The sequence below is a fragment of the Leptinotarsa decemlineata genome, unplaced genomic scaffold (genome assembly GCF_025532065.1).
Source record: "Leptinotarsa decemlineata unplaced genomic scaffold, Ldec_3_MD MMD2_tig00026314_RagTag_RagTag, whole genome shotgun sequence".
Lineage (NCBI taxonomy): Eukaryota > Metazoa > Arthropoda > Insecta > Coleoptera > Chrysomelidae > Leptinotarsa > Leptinotarsa decemlineata.
Window position 1 is genome coordinate 8484740 of NW_027412684.1, and position 24959 is coordinate 8509698.

The 24959-nt window shown below is 33.1% G+C and overlaps 4 protein-coding genes across 9 annotated transcripts; 1 reads left to right on the plus strand and 3 right to left on the minus strand.

Moving 5' to 3' along the window:
• Window positions 1–8014: 8014 nt before the first annotated feature.
• Window positions 8015–12844, minus strand: Dbp21E2 (putative ATP-dependent RNA helicase Dbp21E2). Of its 2 annotated transcripts, XM_023170280.2 has the most exons (5): window positions 12207–12844; window positions 10172–10500; window positions 9928–10094; window positions 9456–9867; window positions 8015–8154 (listed from the first exon to the last, which is right to left on the minus strand). In XM_023170280.2, the coding sequence occupies exons 1-5, from the start codon at window positions 12586–12588 to the stop codon at window positions 8056–8058; spliced, it is 1389 nt and encodes a 462-aa protein (XP_023026048.2). In that variant the 5' UTR covers window positions 12589–12844; the 3' UTR covers window positions 8015–8055. The 2 variants fall into 2 exon arrangements, with proteins under 2 accessions (XP_023026048.2, XP_023026047.2); XM_023170279.2 differs by having other exon boundaries at window positions 9456–10094; window positions 12207–12841.
• Window positions 12845–14484: 1640 nt separating this feature from the next.
• Window positions 14485–22892, minus strand: LOC111514043 (Ubiquinol-cytochrome c reductase ubiquinone-binding protein). 3 transcript variants are annotated; one of them, XM_023170276.2, is made up of 3 exons: window positions 22753–22892; window positions 18498–18661; window positions 14485–14649 (listed from the first exon to the last, which is right to left on the minus strand). In XM_023170276.2, the coding sequence occupies exons 2-3, from the start codon at window positions 18649–18651 to the stop codon at window positions 14555–14557; spliced, it is 249 nt and encodes an 82-aa protein (XP_023026044.1). In that variant the 5' UTR covers window positions 18652–18661; window positions 22753–22892; the 3' UTR covers window positions 14485–14554. The 3 variants fall into 3 exon arrangements, with proteins under 3 accessions (XP_023026044.1, XP_023026045.1, XP_023026043.1); XM_023170277.2 differs by lacking the exon at window positions 22753–22892 and adding an exon at window positions 18853–18983; XM_023170275.2 differs by lacking the exon at window positions 22753–22892 and adding an exon at window positions 18762–18920.
• On the plus strand, window positions 20441–22751 carry l(2)37Cg (RNA polymerases I and III subunit AC2 l(2)37Cg). Of its 3 annotated transcripts, none has more exons than XM_023170274.2 (4): window positions 20441–20553; window positions 21761–21863; window positions 22350–22456; window positions 22532–22751. In XM_023170274.2, the coding sequence occupies exons 2-4, from the start codon at window positions 21849–21851 to the stop codon at window positions 22710–22712; spliced, it is 303 nt and encodes a 100-aa protein (XP_023026042.1). In that variant the 5' UTR covers window positions 20441–20553; window positions 21761–21848; the 3' UTR covers window positions 22713–22751. The 3 variants fall into 3 exon arrangements, with proteins under 3 accessions (XP_023026042.1, XP_023026041.1, XP_074037850.1); XM_023170273.2 differs by lacking the exon at window positions 20441–20553 and adding an exon at window positions 21240–21361; XM_074181749.1 differs by lacking the exon at window positions 20441–20553 and having other exon boundaries at window positions 21719–21863.
• Window positions 22753–23992, minus strand: LOC111514041 (testis-specific serine/threonine-protein kinase 3). Its single transcript, XM_023170272.2, has one exon. The coding sequence runs from the start codon at window positions 23890–23892 to the stop codon at window positions 22774–22776; it is 1119 nt and encodes a 372-aa protein (XP_023026040.1). The 5' UTR covers window positions 23893–23992; the 3' UTR covers window positions 22753–22773.
• Window positions 23993–24959: the final 967 nt, after the last annotated feature.

Consider the following 24959-nt stretch of genomic DNA (forward strand, 5'->3'; position numbering starts at 1 on the left):
GTTTGGAAAAGAGACTAGCAGGGTTATTTAATTTTGGATTCGCAGGTTCCGAGCATTGATTTATGTAAAAACTATTTACTTTATCTAGAACCAGTTTTTTATTTACGTTTTCTGTATCTAGGTTTCTTAAAATTGTGTCGCTTTCATTTTTTGCTTTCCCAGTGTATTTTTTAACTAGTGACCATGTTGCCTTTCCTTTATTTGAAGTATTTGAAATATATTGATTGTCAGATATTACCTTCGACTTCTTGATAACATTTTTTAGTATTTTGCAGTATTGTCGGTATTGTTCATTTGATATAAGTTATTTTAATTTATTTTGATAGAGTTTCTTTTTATTTTTACATGATATTCTAATGCCCTTAGTCATCCAGTTTTTTGTGTCTTCATTTTTAGTATTAATTATTTTTGGCTTGAATAAAATATTTATCAGATTCATTATTTCATTAATGAATATATCATAAGCTATATTTGGGTCATCAGTAGTAGATAATTCTTTCCAATCAAGAGAGTCTATTTCAAGTCTGAATTGCTCCATCTTTGCTTCAGAGAATATTCGTTTGCATTGTGTTGCTTTGGGTCTCGTTTCGCTTAATGTGGATAATATTAAGATTTGTCCTTCATGATCAGAAAGCGCAGTATTTAGAATTTTTGATTCATAGTGTTTACTTGTAGAGATAAATATATTATCTAGAAGGGTATGTGATTTTTTTGTAATTCTTGTTGGGTCAAATATGGTTTGATGCATATCAAAGGTGGTTAAAATGGTTAAAAAGTGCGTCAGTCAGTCAGTGCGTCTTTTGTTAGTAGATTTATGTTAAAGTCTCCGCATAAGATTATATTAAATTTAGAGAATTTCACTAAACATGCATTTAATATTTTACTCAGTAAGTTAAAAAATATTTCAGTGTCCCCTGAGGGAGGACGATATATACATAATAAAACTATTTGATGTGATGCACTTACAACTGACGAGCATTCAAAATGTCCCTCAACATTGTTTTGATGAAGTTTGGCGAATTCTTCACTGTGGGTATTTGTGTCTGATCTGACATAAATAAATGAACCGCCATGTATACTATTGGCTCTAGAAAAGTTAGATAGAAGTGCATAGCCATTAAGTTTCATACAGTTCTCTTCATGTTCTGTATACCAGTGTTCAGTGAAACATATATATGTGGGTTTAAGGTGTAGGTCTCTTAGTAAAACTTCTATCTCTAGTGTCTTGTTTTTTAGACACTGGATATTCTGATGAAAAATCATTATTTCAGAATTCGGAGCATTTTTAGGTATCATAACTGGTGTTTTTTTTTTCCAACAGATTTTCTTTTGGAACCCTTTGTTAGTGGGTTTTCGTGTATATTGAAATTTAAAATGTGTTTTTGTTTCACATGTCCTTTGGAGCAATCTGGCTTAGGCGAAGATATAAAAAATTATATTCTAAGTTTTCTTCCTGTGTGTCAGCTTCCATTAGTTCTTCTATTAGGTTGCGATTTTTCGCTGTGATCTATTTTTTCCTCATCGTTTATAACGTTCATGTTGGTTGTAGAGGGTCCTAAAAACATTTTATTTTTCAACTTTAAATTTTTTACCAGCAATTTAGAAATATGCCATTTTCCGGTTTTGTTGATGTTCCTGTTGCCTCGGCAGTAGTTCCTTCTTTGCAGGACATTGTTGCATTCTCCTTCTGAAGAGAAATATTATTTATATATTTTTTGTCCAAACATAGAATTCGAGTACTGGTCTAGAATAAGGGAATCAAGTCATGATTCGAATAGTGTATAAACTGAATCGAGTCGACTCGATCCATCAGAACAGCGACTCGGTACATCACTAGAAAAACCCATGCTGTTCTATTATCTTATTTTGTGTATAACCTCTTATTCCGTGTTAGCAAAAATTATTGAAAAACTGGTAAAAATACGTTTAACCGAACATTTGAACTTCGGTAATATAATAAGCTACAAACAATTTGGATTCCAGTCAAACAAAAATACTCATGATGCCATATTTTCATTTTTATATGAAGTGTATAGTAACATTAATAGACGGGATATTACAGCAGCAGTCATTTGCAATTTCTCCAAAGCATTTGACTGTGTTAATCACAAAATTCTGCTCAGGAAACTTCATCTCTATGTTATTGACGGTATTACTCATAAATGGTTTGCTTCTTATGTATCGGGTAGAAGTCAAAGGATTAAATATACAACAGTATCTGATGTTTCTAACATATCTAACGGAGTACCACAAGGATCAGTACTGGGACCTACCCTATATCAATGACTTGACTACCATTGATATTGAGGGTACATTTACTCTATTCGCCGACGACACTACAATATTATGGCGCAATACCAACACAAATGATCTATATAATGCCATTTGCTCTGATATTTCCAAACTTTCAGATTGGTGTAAGGCAAATTTATTAGCTTTCAATGTCTCAAAAACTAAAGTTTTATACTTTAATTGCATTCTTGATAATATTCCCCTAGCTTCGAATTCGAATGTGATTGAGAACACGTCATGCAACAAATTTCTTGGGTTATTAATTGATAATAAATTGAAATTTGAGGACCACATAATATCTCTTAACAAAAAACTTTCATCTGGATGTTATGCTGTGAAAATAACTTCTAACGAACTAGGACTAACTGCAGCTAAAACTGTCTATTATTCATTAGTAGAACCACATCTAAGATATGGGATACCTTTCTGGGGGGTAAGTAATCAAACTCGACTCGAGTCGATTTTTATTCTGCAGAAAAGGTCATTAAGATTTCTCTGTAGAGCCAGGCGGCGAGATTCTTGTAGACCTTTGTTTGTAGCAAACAAAATTTCATCACTGTATGCTCTATTCATTTTAGAAATAGTTTGGTTAGTGCATAAACATTAAACAGAACTTCCCTCTATTGTCTCTCATTACACCACAGGCCAGACCCCAAATTTAAGTCTTTCCATACCAAACACTTCTTTAATTAAAAATTCTATATTGTATAATGGTCTCGAGATGTATAACCATCTTCCAAACTACCTAAAATTTCGAAAATCTACAAAGGATTTTCTTAGTGTGAGGCCCTATTATAGTTTGCAAGCATTTTATGATGATACCTTCTAATCATATTTTATACACATTTCTCTCTCTCTCTATATATATATGGGCAAACCGCAGATACGTGTTTGTGGCTATTTAGCCTTCGTCAGTACGGTACAGCCAAGTGTAAAGGATAGACAACACTTGGTTGCAAGAAAGGGGTCAAACAAAGCAAGCGGATTCATCATCTTGGACCCGGATGTCACGCAGGTTGCTATAGCTGCTCCCGTGACGAAGTTGGGAGTTAGTCCTTGTAATCACAAGGTCTTCCAACGATGACACGAAATCGCAGTTGGCCCCTGATGATGAATCCGCTTGCTTTGTTTGACCCCTTTCTTGCAACCAAGTGTTGTCTATCCTTTACACTTGGCTGTACCGTACTGACGAAGGCTAAATAGACAGAAACACGTGTCTGCGGTTTGCCCACCTTCCTATGAGTGATATATATATATATATATATATATATATATATATATAAAGGTTAATGCAGTCAAGCTGCTGGAAAATAATTCCATGAAAATCAAAAAATAAATAGATTAGTACTTTTTGATCATTCCCATATTGATTTCAATTTAAGAGCCACCGGTATACAGCTGTTTCAGCCTATTGGGCATCGTCAGTACCGGGCAGGCGGTCCTCGATTGAAGACAAAATGAGAAAAAACCAAGAAAGTACTTGATAGAAATAGCTGCGTAAACGCAAGCGAAACATAAGTGGAACCACCTATTGGTGTGACACCCAAGTCAACTTGCCAAGTTTTTATGTCAGTGTTGGTGGTTTGACCAATCAACCGACAACTGCGGTGGCAGTAATTTGGGAAGCTAACCTGAAATGTCATCGGAAAACGAATCCACATGTTTCTAGAAATGATATGAAATCTAGAAAGGTTAATGCAGTCAAGCTGCTGGAAAATAATTCCATGAAAATCAAAAAATAAATAGATTAGTACTTTTTGATCATTCCCATATTGATTTCAATTTATATATATATATATATATATATATATATATATATATATATATACAGCTGAAACAGCTGTATACCGGTGGCTCTTAAATTGAAATCAATATGGGAATGATCAAAAAGTACTAATCTATTTATTTTTTGATTTTCATGGAATTATTTTCCAGCAGCTTGACTGCATTAACCTTTCTAGATTTCATATCATTTCTAGAAACATGTGATTCGTTTTCCGATGACATTTCAGGTTAGCTTCCCAAATTACTGCCACCGCAGTTGTCGGTTGATTGGTCAAACCACCAACACTGACATAAAAACTTGGCAAGTTGACTTGGGTGTCACACCAATAGGTGGTTCCACTTATGTTTCGCTTGCGTTTACGCAGCTATTTCTATCAAGTACTTTCTTGGTTTTTTCTCATTTTGTCTTCAATCGAGGACCGCCTGCCCGGTACTGACGATGCCCAATAGGCTGAAACAGCTGTATACCGGTGGCTCTTAAATTGAAATCAATATGGGAATGATCAAAAAGTACTAATCTATTTATTTATATATATATATATATATATATATATATATATATATATATATATATATATATATATATATATATATATATATATATATATATATATTCATTTACATATGTTATTTTGTTTATATTGCATTTATATCGTATGTAATCCAATGTTGTTCAGAAAATGCGACTTTCAAAATTTTTATATTTATGGTAGGACTCTTAGATATTTTTATCAATCTACTAGCTTATATTCTGATTTCATGCACTTGACTATGTTTTTTCTTTCTCAAAATGTTCACCAAAACTTTGTCAATAAGAACTTTTCTTTGGACAATAAAGCATATTTGTTATTATTATTATTATTTACAGGTACATATAAAATTTTATTCACAATACTTAACTATAAACGAAAAATAAAATAAACAAAAAAAGAAAAAATTATTCTAATTACCTTCTTCAAGTACACGTTACCAATTCTAATAATGTTATGAAGGTTAGTGAAGAATAAATCACCATGGGCACAAATGCTATTGAAATTTATGCACATAACATATATTGGGGAATTGAGCATAATGTTAGTTATTGCTCTGAGAGGTCTAAAAATGGATTGATATCCTGAAGCTGGCCCTGATACATTGAAGATAATTTGTTCAAGAATTTTAGACAGTCAACTCTCTCATTCACTAACTTGAATAAAAATATAAGCGACGCACATTTTCTGCGATGCTCTAAACTAAAAAGTTCCAAAGTTCATATGACATCATTATTGATGATCTCAGGGTAAGAACCATCTATTCCGAAAATTAGAAATTTACAAAACTTTCTTTGAACTCTTCCAATGGCTATGTTATGAATCTCATAGAATGGACTCCAGACGATGCTTGCATATTCTATCTTCGAACGTACGTAGGTGAAATACAACAGCTTCATGTCTTTAATATTATGAAAGTTTCTGCAATTTCTAATAATGAAACCATAAGCTCTGAGATATTCTGAAACTTTTTGTGAAATATGTCTACCAAATGTTAATTTATGATCGAATATTACTCCTAGGTCTTTGATCTCATTACATCTCAGCAGATCTGAATCCTGTATTACATACGGGAATGTATAAACACCTTTTTTTTTACTATAACTCACTACTTTACATTTCTCCACATTGAGTTTCAATTTATTATTGCTACACCAATCAACAAGAAATTTCAACTGAGATTGGGGATTTATACAACCACCTACTTCCTTAATTATAGAAAATAATTTCAAGTCATCCACGAAGCATAACCACTCACAAGCTAAACTTTCCCATAAGTAATTAATGAACAATAAAAACAAAAAAGGAACTAGGAGCCCTGAGGCACACCAGAAGCTATATATGTTCTAGATTTTTAACCGTTATAGGACACGAATTGTTTTCTACATGTCAGATAGGATTACATCAGCTGACAGGCAGTATTCGAAAAACCGAAAGTCATCAGTTGATTGAGCAAGATAACATGATCATTTTTATCAAATGCTTCAGAGAAATCCGTGTCCTATATAACATCAACTTGGCCATTGTTATCTAATACCTCGGAAATAAACTGAGTAATAATGACTAGATTTTCAACAGTAGAACGCTTAGTAACAAATCCATGTTAATGTTGAGATAGTTGCCGTTGAACAGAAGATTATATAAAATAATCTCATAAATTTTAGAAAACATACATAAAATAGATATGGGGTCTGTAATTCTCTATATATAATTTTTCACCACTTTTGTATACAGGACATACTTTAGCTAATTTCCAAATATCTGGGAATGTTCCAGATATCAGACATGAATTGAAAATTCTCGTTAAAGGTTTTGCTAATGCTCCTGCACAATCCTTCAACAAAAATGATGGGATCATATCTGGGCCTGATGTCAGTTTGTCCTTTAGTTTTTTAGTTGCAGATATGTTGCAAATGAATATGAACATTATTATTCACTGTACCAACTTTGTTCAATAGTGAGCCCGATTTTGAATACACCTCACTGAAAAAATTACTGGAAGGCATCAACAATATCTTGAGGATTCTCGAGTTTGTTTCCTAAGTAGGTTACTGGTCCTGGTATTCTTGTGCTGTTATTCTTAGACTGAACATATGTCCATAATCTGCTAGGATCTCTAAACAACATTGTTTGTATGTTAGCAAGATAGTTATCATGTGCGGTTTTTATTTGGCTTTTAATCAAAGCACACAAACGTTGGAATTCAAATCTATCCTCATCACGTCTAAATTTCCTGAATTTTTTTCTGAATTTAGCCTTCTGTTTAATGTTCTTTATATCAGAATAAAACCATTTAGGATAAACATGAATTTGAATTTGGGTATATGATCCTCAAAAATGCCATATAAAATTGAATATAGGTTAACGACTAATTTATTAACGTCCTAAATTATTCCAATCAGTTTCCTCTATATCTCCATACAAAGATGGAAAGTTCGCTTTCCTGAAGTTATATGTGATGTTTGATTGGTTTAACTTGAATTTCTTTTCTTTGATGTGTATATCAGCTATTTAGATACTTAATGCAGGATGGCGGTTATCTTCAGGTATAAAAGGCAAAGCCAATTCTTCAGTCCACGTGGACTAGTTGGCATCGGCATTATTTCTTTGTATTGGTTTTTTTTGCCTTTGAGATGCCGATAGCTTAAACTATTCACAATACAGGTTACTTCGACTATACACAATGTGCATAGATAACTAGGAACTACATCATCCAGCTTTACTGGACCATATCTACAATCATAGTGAACTGTCTAAGATTTATTAATAGAACAAACCATTGAGTCTGTTCTAATAATCAATAGTATTGACTAGATCTCGTGTTTATTTACACGTCATCATACAATGACATAAGTCTACCAACAACAAAGGATTTGTCTCTTCTGATATGAAGAGGAACATGCTACTTTCGCATATATTTTGTTCCAGTTCGGTGTGGTAAATAATGATTTCTAGTACAGAACAATATATGTTGTTCCTCTTGTGTTCAGTGTTCAGTTGAGTCATATCAAATTGAAACAATTCATTTTCTCAAAATGACTCTATGAACGAACGTCTCACCCGCATTCTTAAGGTTATTTGGTTAAAAATATTCAGACTAACTGCCTCTTCATAGGTGTTTTCAATAGACCAAACAAAATATTACAGTACCAGAAAACATATCACTAAATGCTGTTAACTCCAGCAATTACTAGTTGGATTTGTAAATAAATTGGCCATTATTTGATAAAAATTCGTGACAAATGTATTCAAAAACTAATATGACATTTTCACATGAGCAGTTTAATTCAAAAGCCTTGAACGATTCTTTAAAAAGCATGTATGGGTTTTGTAACTGTTCATTTGAAACATTTTATTTTTTTAAATATTTGTCAAAAATATTTTACTAGGAAATAAAACGAATCTAGTTAAAAACTTAAACTGTACTTCACAAATATATAATCAAGTTTCAAATACTTTGACTCATTTTCCTAGCTATTTTCCTTTGTACTATTTTTGTTATATTTCCATCAACATTTTCAAGAGGTTGGTTTCTCCTTATTGCAAGCTGAAAAATATTCATCATTTATTATCCCACACAGTACACACATAGATATTATTACAATAAAAAAAATAAAGTCATAAAAATGATTAAAGAATTGAAATCCATACAAAATTTTTTCAACATTCAAAAAAAGAAACAGTAAAAAATAGGAAAAATGAGAATTAATTTCCTACCACGTGTATTTGTGGTATAAGGATATTTTCAAACAGATATATTAAACTGAAATGATTAATAATGTGTACCCTTATAAACCTGTACAACAGCGATTAGACCTGGTCTGAAGGACCTTTCATGTTCAGCATACCGTTTAGAGAAATTTTGGCCATACTCTCCCACTTAAAAACTATTACTCTCCGGACACTTAAGCTTTTAAACTCCAGATTTCTCCATCTTGTTTACTCCATCTTTGGCATTAAAAAGGAAATTAGATAGCCTGGCATGCGGCCTGAATGCCACTTCCACATTGTTTTTTTCTAAAAAATCCCACAATAATTGTCTCTGTTCTCATACCAAAATATGTTAAAGTTACAAATTTCTTCATTTCTGATTATTTGATTTGGGAGTATATTAATCTGTACTTAAATTTGAGGCTTCGTTTTCTGACTAACTTTTGGATTGTGACTGTGTTGAAACCATCAGTCTGTCCTATCTGTATATTTGTTTTAATTTTCCTATCTACATTGTTAGCAGACGAAGGTAACGAGAATGCTCTGTGTAATATTGAATAGTAGGCTGCTAATTTATATCCGTCAAGATGGAAAGAATCACTTGGGATTGTAATGTCTGTATGGCTCGGTTTTCTGAATATACTTAACTCTAATTTATTATGATTATGTGTGGTGGTCAGTTCTAACTCTGTTTTGAGTGTAAACTGTATGTTTCTATTAAGAATATTTATAAATATCAAGAATTGATTCAGCTGTTGTACAGTATCTCTGAAAAAGGCGAGTATAAAAACATAGAAAATATTATCATTTTTCATGATGATGTCCTACCACATCTCCACATAGTAACGGCTACATATATCAATTTATTTAGGAAAAAATATTTTAGTATTGAAGTATTTTATTTTTCAACTACTTTTTCTCTTAGTAGGTAGAATTGGAACCTTTGGCATAAAATAAATTTAAAGACTTCACTTTTTCCACACCAGAATTAACGTTTTGTCTCTCTGCACTGAGAGTACTTTAGTTTCAATATGGAAAAAGTGATTTCATTTATTAGACACTTTAGCTCTAATTATTAAATGCATATGGTGGTTCCTCTCTCTCAAAAGACACATACAATCCTCAACTTTTACTAACCTCAATTTGTTGAACTAGTTTTATTTCCTCTTGGCCGACGATAAAGTTTGTTACCTTGCATGAACTGTGACTACCCAATCTTCCTACTCTTCCTATTCTATGCAAATAATCGGCAGCATACAAGGGAAAATCGTAGTTGATAACATGCTTCACCTGAATGGTGTTGAGACCTCTACTGCCAACATCTGTAGCTGACAGTATTTGAGCCTGTCCACTCACAAACTTGTTCCATTGTTCTATTCTAAGTGCCTGGTGCATATCACCATTTATATTCGCACAACTTACTCCATTCTCATTGAGAAACAGAGCTGCCCAATTACAAGTCTGATTTCTATTTGAGAATACAATCATGGGATCTTTATTTTTTTTTGCCATCTGGAGTAAATTGGCTGCCCTTGAAGATAACGTTAGCCTAAGGAATTTTTGAGTTATATTGAGTAACGGTTTGTGTATTTTTGAAGACACCACATGCCTCAGTGAATTTTCATATGGTACCAGTATTTCTGGGAAAGTCCTTGGTAAGGTTGCTGTGACTAAAATCATTTGAGACTGGGATAACCTTCGTATTAGCGAAGAGATTCTTTCTACAAAACTGTCATCCATCAATGTATCGGCCTCATCTAAGACTGTGTATTTGGCCTTAAAATGAATAAAAAACAGTGACTGATTTTTTGGTTGCAAGAATTTTGTAAAGCATTATCAAAAATATACTAAACCTCATTTAGTTTATATATTCCTACGGTAGAGAGTTTTCCAAGGGATCCTGGTGTAGCAACAAGAATATCTATATCTTCAAAAACTGGGTTCATCATCAACGATTTTGTTCGGCCCCCAATAACAATTTTGGAGACGAGTCCAACACTGTCAGAGAGATTTCGAGCAACTTCTCCTACCTGGTAAGCCAATTCTCTGTTTGGCACTATGATAACAGCCTTTGGAGTATTCGGAGCTGTAGCTTTGTTTTCTAATAAGTCATGAATAATAGGTAGGAGATATGAAAGAGTTTTTCCACATCCTGTTTCAGCCGCTAACATGACATGATCCCCTAATAACACATAAATATTTTTTAGAATTGTTTCTTCCCTAAAAATAAATTCAGATTTGTTGATAGAGACAACTATTCAGTAGGTAGTTCGTGTGATTTTTGCAGAAGTAGAAACAACATATCTTTGTAAATACTTTCTACACTATAAATACTAGAAATCGCATTTTTTAAGGACAAAACACAAGCACTACAGGAAAATCCTTAAGGCGCCTTTAAGAGCGGTGCCTGTACGAAAGTAACGATTCACATTGGATTTGAATCGCTGGAGATCAAATTCATTTGGAAAAATGTTCTCAGGAAGTTCATTCCACACAAACGCAGTTCTCCAAATGAAAGAGTTCTTAAACAGTGAAGTTCAAGGTTTACTGAGTTGAACTTCAAAACTAAGAGCAGTCACAGTCCGTCGCGTATTTCTGATATGGTGGAATCAAATGTGCCAAGTCACTATCTCCAACTCTTCTTTGATGTTCCAGGCTATCAAGGTTGCAAGTGATGTTCGCGTCTCCAATCAGGCGTGACGTGACAAGTGTGCTATTGTCAGCAAAGCAAAAATTGGATTCTTGTTTTTGTTTGGATTCTTGTCAATAAGTCGTTGATATAGCATAAATAGAGGGTTGGAGACCATATGGATCCTTGGGGAACACCAGTGTTGATGGTATAAGTTTTCAAGAGATATCCATTGACGGTCACTTGCAGGAAACATTCTTTCAGGAAGCTGGCAAGCCATACACAAAAATGATCCGACAAACCATAACATTGACACATTTCGACTCCTGACAGTTGTCAACAGCTGGATAATGGAAAAACATATTTTCAACAGATTAATCACATCATTATAGGATCATTTGGTATGAAGAAAATGTGTAAACCGCACTCCACTCAATAAATTATGAAGTGTGCTTTTCCACACAAATTGATATTGGGGCTAATAGTTTTCATGATAAAAAAATTAATGCCAGAATTCATAATATTGTGTTTTGGGAAACTCTCAAGAGTATATTCAGACCTCAGATCTATGCTTGTGCATGAATGTTGTCACTTAAAATAAATTACCTGTATTTGGGGAAAAATCGCAATTCCATAGAATCATTCCATATGAAAAAGTGATTTTGTCTGATATCTCTTCAATTCCGACATTTATGATATCAACAAATTCTTTATCGATAGTCTCTAACTAATATATATCTCTGAATGAATGAGAAAAGAATAAAATAACTTCCAAGAGTAAATAATACATAATTCAAATGTATCACTCAGAGTTATTTTTTTGTTCCTAGCGTATCAAACTTAGTTTAAACTTAAAATATGGAAGGTAAAGTAAGACTTCCTTTATGTATTGAAGTAAAGAAAGCATATGGTTGAACCTGCCTTATACACCTCACTTGAACTGTTTGAATGGGTCTAAAATATACAAACAGTAGAACATTCTTGACTGTTTTACTGTTTAACGCCGAAAGTCAAATACTGCAATCTATCGATCACAGATACCTTTGTTAGAAAAAAATTCATGAGTGCATCAAGAGGTCTTTATAGGGCCAACATGATAGAAACATTGATTTTTTTTGCGAAATATTATTGAATCCCTTATCGTTAACTCAAGTTTCTTGGAGTTAATACAGTTTACGTGAACCAGTTGGATTTTTTAAACAGATAATGAAGATTTTAAATATAAACAAACTGAATCTGTCACCTCAATGAATACGCACCTGATCTAACACCTTCAACGGCCCTATACTGGAATTCTGTTGCTTTATCTATTCCTTCTTTCTTCATTACATCAATGATGTTTTTATGTATTCCCATATCATTGAAGGAATACATGTTCTCTTCAGGCTGATTCTGACTAGGAAGAACAGTAAAGAAGTCTCCTTTAGCTTTCGAATGATTCCAACCTTTTGAAGCTAAAGGTACTTCATCCAGATTACCGTAATGCACCAAACTATAATGGTTAAACTCATTACGTTTACAACTAATGACCAATTCCCCTTTTTTATTTTTCACTTTTGGTATGGTTGTAGAGAATGGTGAAACTGAATCTAAGGTGTATCTAACAATATTTCTGCCGATTTTACTCATACGAAGAGTCATTTTAACAATAATTAAAATTTGATAATTCGCCTAAAATTCTGGGTTAAAACATAACATAACCTAAGAAACTCATTTTCCATTCTTCCTTTTTTGCTCTGCTCCCCTTTTGGTGCAATATGCCAGCTCATTCCAGGGATTATAGCATGTCCTATAGCTTTGTCTGATTCTTGATGATCATGTTTTAATTTAGTCCAGATGAAACTCGTATTTATTGTACCGTCTATTTCACTTTCTTTCTTCTGCTATGATTGCTATAGGGAATTGAAACATACAGTGTGACCCATTTTTAATGGAAACACCCCCCTGAAATTTGAAGTTGTAAACCGATTTTAATATTTTTTTTTGAAATGTCAAGTACTAAAAGGTATATCTTGGGACAAAATTTGAAATGTTTATTAAAGTTTCAGGGCATACTACGATATTTTTTCTTAGTCGAAAATCGGGATTTTTTATTAGCGGTTTTTTTTATTGAAAAAATCACTACGCCACTGGATTCAGAGTGCCTCTAAACAGGTGTGACCAAAATTTCATGAAAAAATATTCATCATCAACAAAGTTATGACAACTCAAAAATTCGAAAACTCACACAGCTAACAGTTAAAAAAACCACCCTATATCAACAGATATAGCCATGAGAATATTTTTTTATGATGTCAACAATAAAGTGCCGCCAGATGAAAAAAAAAACAAATAGCGTAAATTTTTTACTTCATTGTTAGTTGAATTGTGTGAATGTAATTCCGTTATTTTCATTAAAAATATTTACGCTATTTGTTTTTTTTTTCATCTGGCAGCACTTTATTGTTGAAATCATAAAAAAAATGATATATTGTGACTTTTAGTTGTGAGTTTTCGAATTTTTGAGTTGTCATAACTTTGTTAATAATGAATACTTTTTCATGAAATTTTGGTCACACCTATTTAGAGGCACTCTGAATTCAGTGGCGTAGTGATTTTTTTCAATAAAAAAATCGCTAATAAAAAAATAAATAAACATTTCAAATTTTGTCCCAAGGTAGACCTTTTAGTACTTGACATTTAAAAAAAATTATTAAAATCGATTTACAACTTCAAATTTTAGGGGGGTGTTTCCATTAAAAATGGGTCACACTGTATAAGGAATACATAGACTTTTTAGTTTTGGAGCAGCGGCGAAGCATTACAGTCCTGAAATGCTGCCTCCAACAGGATCCCAAGGAAAAAAAAATTAAATTGGGAAAAGGAAATTGATATTATAATTACAAAGTTTCACAATATAGACTTTATTTCCAATAACGCGTATCACTACAATAGTTCCCTCAGTTAAACTGGCACTCAACACTAATTTAGAATTCAACAAATTTATACAAATTATCAACCCTAATTAATAAGATTACTAAGTGGTAAACAGGTATATAAGAACAAGTAGCCAGCAGGCAACTTATTCTTGTAACTACCTGGCTACCAATTAGTAATCTATATCAAATAAGGACCATAATTTGTAAATTAGTGTCGGGTATCAGTCCAAGGAAGGAAACTACTGTTGTGCTTTGAAATCCTTATTGGAAATAAAGTCTATATTGTACATTTTTAATACCTCTTCAATGATGAATGCCTGTGAATAAAATGTTTCTTTTAGTTTAGATTCAGTTACCCCGTGGTATATAGATCAGTTTTATCCACTATCATGGTAGAATTTTAGGAAATATTAATTTTTCAATAGGGGATATGTGGACGAATTATTTTTTTAATATAAATACATAGAAGTCGAATTGTCCTTGTCTTATTGTCAGGAATATCATGCAAGACAACATATTCAGAAGGTTTTTGGCAATATGTCTAAAAATGTTTACATAAAAACTCCTTTTTAACACGTTTCATGTAAGTTATTAACAGAGAAGTGAAATGAAACTAAAGTTTAGTTACATAGAGATATATTTAAACACTGTAGAGCTTACTAAAATTGTATACGACCTAAAATCAATAATTATTCATCATTCTCATAATCTGCTGGATTTTTCAACATCAATCTGTGATGTTCTTTCTCAGCTTGGTCATATATCAGGTATGCAAGGCCCAGAGCTGTAAAAAAAAATATAATAATATAATATAAATGAAAAAATAATAATTCACAAGTATAACAATTCTTGAGAAAAAATTTGTAAGTAGAGTACTTTAAATTGATTTCTTTTCAAAATTAGATTTGAAATTACCAACTGGTAATAATTTTGTTTGTCCAGTGTTATGACTATGATTATTATTGATTTCTATGAAATTTATGTTTGAATTTTTTATTTGTTAATGAGTGAGTGAAACGAGTTTTTTGTTTTCAAATCTAATAAATTTTTTGGTTTATACAAATTCACTGTTGATTCTGAGTATGCATTCAATAGTTTTATTTTGTAAAGAGTTTTCTTGTTGAGGATTGTTCCAGATATTGGATAATGTATGCAACACTTTTGGACAATGTATATGATGCTGTTCAAACTATCATTTAATCAGTAGTCACCTGTATACACTTAATATAATGATTTAATACAATGACAATGTTTACACAATGGCTTATTTTGAATTTGGATTTGTGCTGAAACGATGTATTATTCTGAGCCTACTCAGTGTCATTAACAAAATCTTCGAAATATTGAGTACTTTCTAGTAGTAGAAAGCCTTATTACAGGAAAGCGAAGTTGTGCCATGACGAACCTCCTCTCTCTAGCTACTTTTGGAACTCTTTATGGATATAGAAATGGACGTCAATCAAATGACTCCAACTGTTCTTTCTGTAAAATCGGATCGAGAGCAAGAGCTTCCCATCTCTCAAACTTTTGATCCCGTTAACAAACCTAGGAGGCTAGGCAATGTAACAAGGAAGCAACTCATCTCTTCCTCAAGAGCAGGATATTCTATGAATCCGGCTTGCATTAAATTTTTGAGCAGCAGAAGCAGAATCTGCATTTGGAGAAGAAACAAACTTCCACTGAATGATCAGCAAACGCTTTCATTTAATAATGAATTCACCCAATTCAGAAGTAAAAAGCACTGCTTCTTTACACACTGTATGAATGTGTATGGCTCTCCAGCTTCCTGAAAGAACATTGCCTATAAGTGGCCGTCAATGGATATCTCTCGAATAATTTTACTATCAACGCTGGTGTTTCCCAGGGATCCATCTGTCTTTAACTCTCTTTTTATTTTATATCAACGACTTATTGAAAAAAAAAAAACACAATATATTGCTTTGTTGACGACAGCACACTTGTCTCGTAATTCCATTGTATGGATGTACATCTTCAGACAGCAGAAGGTTGCATATCTTAATGAGGATCTACACCTTGAACTTCACTGTTTTACAAATGAATTTAATCTCTAGTGATACAAATCAAATATGAATCGCTACCATACTATACTATATACAGTAATCCCACTTCGGGTGATTTTTGGTTTGAATTTTCTACACACAGACCCAGGAGTTGCAATCTCAGGCCTGCGCAAACGACGAGTTCAAGACAGGCACGCAACCCTTCCATAGTTGTCGAATTTCTTGGGTTTCACCCAACCTACTGAAAAATTTGTTTGTTGAACACTACACAATTATTTTTTACTTCTTCAAGTCCTAAATAGTACTACATAATTCAAAAAGAATAGGCTCTACAGAATCATAAATCTTGAGTGATGAATTCGATTAGGAATATTTTTAATAATTGGCCCTTAATATAATCGAATCGGCAAACTCGTCCGCCATCTTGAATTCTCAAATCAATGAATTAATATGCTATATTTGGCCCCAAAAATCACTACAGAGAAATTTCGCATGGATTCGTACCATGGTTCATGAATAACAAAACTCATTCTTCATCTTGTCTTTTTTCTAGTTGAAATGAAAATATATTTTGTCACATCCAAATATGAACATCTGCCGATCCCATGAATGTTTAAAATCTACTTGAAACATAGTTCATCATTGTCCAAATGATCTGGGTTACTTGAATATTACACAAATGCAAAATTATCATTTGTACAATTTTCTCAGGTTTCCAACATGGTTTTCATCGACTGTATTTTTTTGAGCAGTTTATATGAATAGTTGTTATGTTGAGCAGTGTTTAGACGCTTTGGTTGAGATTGTAGTAGGGAGAAATGTCATTAGTGTCAAATACGTCAGCATTGTAAAAACTGAAACTCCTGGACACCAACATCAAAGGGATCGACGCTAAGTGTGTCGCTACTTTCGCATAGGCACCGCTCTTAGAGCGCCTTAAGGATTTTCCTGTAGTGCTTGTGTTTTGTTCATATGGGTAGGTTGCTGAGGCATCAAGGTGGGAATCTTGCACCTCGAACATTCGACAACTTGAAAATCGACCAATAAATAGGGATTTCTTCAATATGTCATCAAGGCTGTCAAAGATGGTATGGTCTGCCAACTTCGAAGTGGATTCGAGGAGATTAAAGTACCGATAGCAGAGCACATCCTCTGTGCTTGCTCCCCATGGTCCGGATCCAGTTTTCACTGTTTGATATTGATTCACTCTTGCCAGCTTACCTGAAAAATCACTCACCAAATAAAGTATTTGGCTTTGTTAAGAAGTTGGGTTTGTTTGGTCGAATTTGAATAGACCAATTCACTTTCGAACTATCTACCTACTAAAATCAATATTAACCCTGGTATAAACACCAATTTCATCCAAAGTTAATAAACCAGATTGATAACATTGAAGCTTTTGGACAGAAGGTTAGCTTTATAAATCAGTATTTGCTGAGTTGAGTAGACACCTGTAAATGTTATAACAATTTAGTAACTTGAAATAGGTTATCGGAAAATTTAGTAAAATAGACAATTGAACAAAAAAACAGGAAGCCTGGGATAGGTATGTTCCTACATACTTGAATGATGAAACAAATTTTAGTGCTAACTCAATTAGACATAAAATGATTTAGGTTGGAAAAATGACTTGGAAAATATTTTCCCAAAAATAGCTTCTTGAAAACAGTCAAAATGAATGTAGACAAAGTATTATGAAGTGAGTTTATAATCAAAACTGAAATTTTTGGTTTCATTAAAAAAAAAAAAGGTGAATTCCTGAGTACCTCAAAATGTCTTCAAATATCAAACACAATAATCAATCTGAGAAAAAGGTAAAACTGGAATTTCTGACGTAGACTAAATCCAAAATAAGCAGTTTTCCTAATCACTAGAAACGCAATACTCTTCTCGACGCGAGTTTCGACAATTAAGTTGGCGTCTTCAGGAGATGAACAACATTTCTTCTTCTCCTGAAGACACCGACTTGGTTGGATGAAGAAAACTTCTTCATCTCCTGAAGACACCAACTTAGTTGGTGAAACACGCGTCGAGAAGAGTATCGCATTTTTGGTGATTGGAATAACTGCTTGTTTAGTATTATTTTGATAGTTTGTTTTAAAATATTTAGTTTCTAAAAATCAACAAAGATAAAAGCATTTATCTGGAATGTGAAATCGGGTGTAATCCACCTGAAATTTTTAATGTGGCAGAGAAATTGACATTTTTTAAAAGTTGCCTACTTAATAACAAAATGAGAGTAGCTTTGTGTTATGCTAATGTATAACTAGTTTGGTAGAACTCTGAGCTTGTAAACCAATGACTGTGGGTTCACATCAGTTTTTTTTAATCAGCCACTCAATTTACAAACTATTTGAAATTGAATATAATAACAATAGAAAATAATTTTGAATGCTATTTTTAGGTTGCTACTTGTTATGAAATTTAATGATATTACTCTCATTAAGGATCCTTCACAAATAAATCATATTTTGAAATATTCTTCATGTAAGTCAAAAAGGTGTATTCTTCTCCTTAAAAAGAATTACAAACCTCATTCTCATAATGACCACATTTCTAGCTGTTGAATTTTACTGCGAATCATAGCAATAAATATAAATTGAAAACTCACGGGGTACAATGTATAAAATATTCTCGGAAATTCTTCTAATAGTGTTCGGGAATCCATGAGAAATGACACCAGCAAATGCTTTTTGTTCGAAGGGAGATATTCTGTATGTGATTATTCCTCTAAGCTTGAATAACTGTCCGAAACCGTGACCCATTGTAAATTTTCTGAAATGAAAATGCAATGCTCATTACATAATCTGTAGTTTAATATCTTCAGCTGTAGTTAAAAAACTGAAAATTGATTATATGTCAATATAATTGATACCTTGATAATATTCCTGATATATAATAACCAAGTTTGTAATTCCAATACTACTAATTTTGAATTTCTATTTTCTAAAAAGTATACCCTTTACCTAAAAATATAGTACTATCTGGCAGATTGATATGAAGTTGGCTGCTAATGTTAGATGCCAAAATTTCCGAAAGTTCAGTGGAGTACGGAATGAAAGGTATAATTGATAATTTTTATTTCATGATGAATAAACTTATGAAATTTCACAGATAGCTCTTTGTATATCCCCCTTCAAAGAACAGAGTGCAAAAATTCACTCCTAAATAATATCATATATTGAACATTTTGTTCAGTAGAGATTAAATGTATGCAGACTTATCAAAATGAATAAGAGGAACGAGAAGAACAAAATTGATTGGTATCGATTAAGTTTACTATGTTGACTGATTTTTTTACATTAATAATTCAGTTTCTTATATATTCTGCACAAAATTCAGCAACGGAAATATATTGAGAAACATGCAATACCAATAGTAGAAAACAACCACCCTGAAATAATCATTTGGAATAAGGTGAAAACAAGGTTAACAAGGTGAAAAAAATTAATTAAACGCTCTGATTTTTCCATATATGATTCAGTTCCTCAAAATAAAATTATAGGTGGAATAAGTTAATAAAGTTGAGCTGATGATTTTTTGCGAAGTATATAAGAAACTGAATTATATATGGAAAAAAATCAGTCAACTAAATTGATTTTTTTCACTTCGTAAACTCATTTTCTAAGCGATTATTTCAGGGTGGTTGTTTTCTTCTATTGTTATTCCATGATTCTCTGTATATTTCCTTTGCTAAATATTGTCAGAGTATACAAAAAACTGAATTATACATGAAAACAGTCGACTTCATTCATTTTTTCCACCTAAACCTATTTTCCAAGCGATTAATTCAGGGTGGTTGTTTTCTACTATTGTTATTTCATGATTCTTTATATATTACTGAAACTGAATTATGTATGACAAAAGCGCCAACTTTATTATATTTTCCAAGCGATTATTACAAGATGATTCCATATTTCTCAATATATTTTTGTTGCTGAATTTTGTGCATAGTATTTAACGAACTGAAATATATATGGAAAAAATCAGTCAACATTGTAAACATTAAAGTCAATCAATTTTGATTTTCTCGTTCCACCTGTTCATTTTGAAAAAAAAAAATCTGTTTTTTCGTTAATCAGTTTTCTCCCCCATACGAACGACAACTCTCAGAAGTTGAGAAACTTATGCGAGCTAAGGACTAACGAGGTCTTACCTTTTAACGTGTGTTTCCTAACACGGTTGCAGAATCGTCGCCCAGCTTCAACCAGATAAATTCTATCGAGAAAAATAATTGGTCGAGGCAGGAATCAAACCCACGACCTTCCGATCGTGAGTCGGGCGCACTACCACCGCGGCCAATTCCACAACATACATTCGCATATATTTAATCTGCATACATAATATGCACAAGATGTTCTTCTCTTTCAGTTTATGGTCGTTGCTTCCTTAATCAGGCGCATTCGACCGTATAAAATGTTGAAATAAATGATATTATTCAAAAATGAATTTTCGTCCTCCACTTTTTTAAGGATTATGTAATATAGAAATCTATCTGTGAAATTTCAGAAGTTTATTCATGACATGAACGCTACTGAACGTTCGGAAGTATTCGGAAATTTTAGCAGTTAACATTAGCAGTCAACTTCACACTACCATCTGCCAGGTGACACATGACAAGTGAAGTGGAAGTGACACGTTTTAGCTATACTCTGGTGACACTCTAGGTGAGTCAAGGCACAGTATAGATACGGTGGTCAAGGTAAACTCGACATGCCAACTCCAGTTAACGCCTGCACGTCATCTTGATTTCAAACAGGTTGGAGCCAACCAGTTAATGCAGTTCGAATTGACCTTATTAAGTGATGTGACCCCATGCTTGCCAACTGCGGTAAAATAATGACATTTGACAATTTCACATTTCCTAATGAATAAATAACTTATCTTTCTGAGTTCCTTCTGCATTTTCATTTTTGTGACAGCCCATTTTATATTTCTTCATAGCTAATTCTTCATTCTGGAGCCCCAACTTCATATAGGACGACTGGAAATCTCTTTTCGGCCATATTCTGGAAATCAGTTTCTCATTTACCAAAAATGAAAATGCAAAAGGAACTCAGAAAGATAGGTTATTTATTTATTAGCAAATTTCGAAATGATATATTGAATAATACTGGAGTTTTTCCCTACACCAAATCGTTATTTTTAACACCTCGACACGTGTTTCGATCACCAAGTGATCAACTTCAAGTGGAAGATTAATATTTTTCTTGAAGATGGTCACTTGGTGATCGAAACACGTGTCGAGGTGTTAAAAATAACGATTTGGTGTAGGGAAAAACTCCAGTAATATTTATTACTACACCAAAGGTTCCAAACAGTGCATCATAAATGTCGAATTGTCAAATGTCATTATTTTACCGCAGTTGGCAACCATGGGGTGGCATTACTTAAAAAGGTCACAGATTAATAAATTACTTAATCTGTGATAAGGTCAATTGAAAATTCGAACCCCCACACTTATCAGTCCAAAGGGTAAGGGAGCCAGGCTCCAACCTGTTTGAAATCAAGACGCAGTCCCCACACTCACGCAAGGGGTTCATTTTTTGAGGGAATTGAATAATCGACATTTTCAATTTTGTATAATCGAAAAATTATAGTTTTATTTGTAATTTCATCCAGTTTTCACAAATCCATAGGGGGAATGTACTTGATGAAACCAAAATATTTTGAAACTGAAACATATGCATGTTCTGTTCCCTATTCTTTCCTTTGAAGAATGCACCGCACCGTCAGCTTGTGACAATTGCTCTTTCGAATTTCGAATACTAGATGGATGATGGCCCTACGAGTTGACGCAAAGAAAAGAAGACGGAATTGAACAATTTCGCAAGTTGGTTAGTTATTTAAGTTATTCGTTTTCTAAATTTTCAGAAGTTTTTAAACGTTTAAACTCGAGAGAAAGTAGAAGAGGTTGGATGTTTGAAAGTTTGGTATTGATCACTGGAATACAACAAACGATATGCCTATATCTCAGGTGAGACATTTTCCCTCTTATATGATATTATTATGTATTTGGCTTTTCAGGCTATCAAATAAATTTCATATATCGGACACATACAGAAGACATTTCAGATAAATTGAATGAATTGATTGCTATTTCGGTGAATTCAGATTTTCATAAGTTACAATTTCAAATGGACGATATTTCAGATAAGTTGAATGAACTGAAAGAAAAAATATCTCGTGATTTTGGTGAATTCACAGACTCTCAAAAAATTCCTGAAAATTTGGTAACTCAAGAAGAATTGGATGGTTTATTATTCCAAATCAAATACCAGATTGATCAAACAAATAGCACGTTATCAGAAAATAAGGCAGATTGTACAAATCAGCCTAAAGAAAAAGAGAATTACAAAGCAAATGCAATTATCAAGCTACAAACTCTATCGTCAATGATTACTTGTCATATACTAAAACTGGATCATTAGGACTCAAATAATTTTTTGTTTGTCAATTTCAGTTAGCAGGAAGCGATGTATCAAGCGATACTGCGAGATCCAAAACATTTGTTTTCAATAATGAAGGACATACACTTGGCAATGCCTTACGTAGCATCATATCTACTTAGTGAGTATTATTTTCCGTTCCCTAATTCCCATCTTTAATCCACTAACTTTGAAATTACATTTATTTTTTTTTCAGTCCAGATGTGCAGTTATGTTGTTACACACTTCCACATCCAGCTGAAGCTACAATGAATTTCAGGATACAAATGACGAAAGGAAAAGCTGTTGACGCTCTCAAACGTGGACTTGAAGATTTAGCTAAATTATGTGATGTAACGTTGGAAAAATTTGATGAGGAACTCAGGAGTTCAAAGTAATTGTTTTATTTTTCGTTAATAAAAAGTTTGTAGTACGTACTTGGAATCTTTTGAATGACTTTTAAGTAGTAGCAGTTGGGTTTTCAACGGATGCCTTTTCTACGTTTATGTCACTTGCATTTTTTTTTGTTGTATCTTCATGTAGTCCTGCTTTGAGCCATTTTACATCTTCTATTTGTGCAACTTTCTTTTCACCTAAACTCTGCTTTCGTGACAGTTTATCTATGTATGCCTTTCTCTCCACTTGCGCTTGAGCCAAGGCACCTTCTTCTGCAGTTGTCAGTTGCGCCAATCGTGGATCCATTGCCATCCATTCTGATGATAAAACTTGTTCTACTTTCCAGCGCTTTATTATATCTGGCTCCAACAAATGTATCACTACTTGTTTTATAGCCTCGCTTAAGTTGTCTATGACTTTTGTTCTAAACTTCCAACGACGATTGACTTGTTGCTCGTGGAGTCTCTTGACATTAGTGTCATCAAAAGGCATTGCTTTGTTAATCATTATATAGAGAATGATTCCTAGAGACCAGATATCGGCAATTTTAGGGTGATATGGCATTCCTCTCAGGATTTCTGGAGCTGCATATGACAAAGAACCACAATATGTAGTGCTCGTTAATTTGCGGCCATGACTGTCTATTGTGAAGCGTGCAAAACCAAAGTCTGCCAGCTTTAAATTGTAGTTGCTGGTGATAAGGGCGTTTTCACATTTGAGATCACGATGTGCTATTTCCATGTCATGTAAATACTGGACAGCGAGGCATATTTGACGCATCCACACCCTGCTCTGTGCTTCGGAAATGGGCCCTTTTTTGAGAATGAACTCTAACAGATCTCCATTTTCAGCATGTCTCATGAATATAAAGTACTTAGTTTTTCTTTGGAATATGCTGTGGATGTGAATGATGTGAGGGTGACTGATGCGAACCAGAATGTCCAGTTCTCTTGGTAAAAATTTCTTCACGAAATCCTTGGGTGCCTTACTCACATCTACAATTTTGCATGCTAGTAGTTTATTGGCTTTTTCTTTCTCATCGTTTGGTGTAGTCCCTATGAATTCTGCCAAATAGACTCTGGCGTAGGAGCCTTCTCCTAATTTTCGCAGCAATCGATACCCTCTTGATGCAAGGGTCAGATCCTCAGATGGTCTAAGTAATTGATCCTGTGAGGTGTCCATTTACAAATGGCATTTTTGAGTATTTTACTGGAATTTTAGATATGTCATGATTGACTCTACTGAAATATTTTGGCAGATGGTAGTCGGTTACCAAAGTTATGAAAAATTGTTTATAACACAGTTTCAAAGTGAATTAGGTTTCATTTCCAGGTGTGAACATTTTTGTATGGATGTTTTGAAAATTGAGTTATATTGGCTATACTGTTGAAAGTATCATGAAACGAAAAAATTTAAATGAATATAATCACCAAGTTATTATCTTCAAGAGGAAGATTAAACTAAGTCTGTATGCAATGTTGTCCTTATTTATACCTTAGTTACCTCTGCTAGGTAGCTGGGTCTTAATTGTCACAATGTTGCCTTATCTACTAGTCAGGTAAATCTGAAGTAAAAATATTATGTCAACAAGTTATTATATTGGTTAAACCTTATTTGAATGTTGAGTGAACTTGAGCATAGTAGACAAAAATAGTGATGACTCATTATATTACAATATTTTCTGACAAAGTAGCTAATGTAGATTTCCAATCCAATCTGAAATCGAGCTGAATTCCAGGAATTTTATACTTGTCGCTATTATTCATTTACTATCAGAAAAATAGTAATTGTTTTTAGCTCTCAGAATTTAAATCAAAGTACGAGTTACGACAGTATGTTAAGACATTCATATGCTTATTTGATTTAATACTAGCCATAGGAATCTCGTTAAAATTGAAGTAGAAAGTTTATGAATTATTTTGTTATGCCAAAAAAATTTCCACTATAATTTATCCTAAGTTACCCCTAGAAGAAAATTCCAACAAATACTTATGATGCCTACTATGATAATGTGAGAAGAAATTAGCATTTCATTGGTCAAAAACGGTTAGTGTTCAGTTGAACTTCATGCTGTTTCCATGTCAATGAAATCAATATGGGAATGATTAGAAAAGTACTTATAGATAAATAGATAAGTACTTTTCTGATCAGATTATTCCCATATTGATTTCAATTTAAGAGCCACCGGTAGACAGCTGTTTCAGCCTGTTGGGCAATAGGCTGGCTGGCTCTAAAATTGAAATCAATAT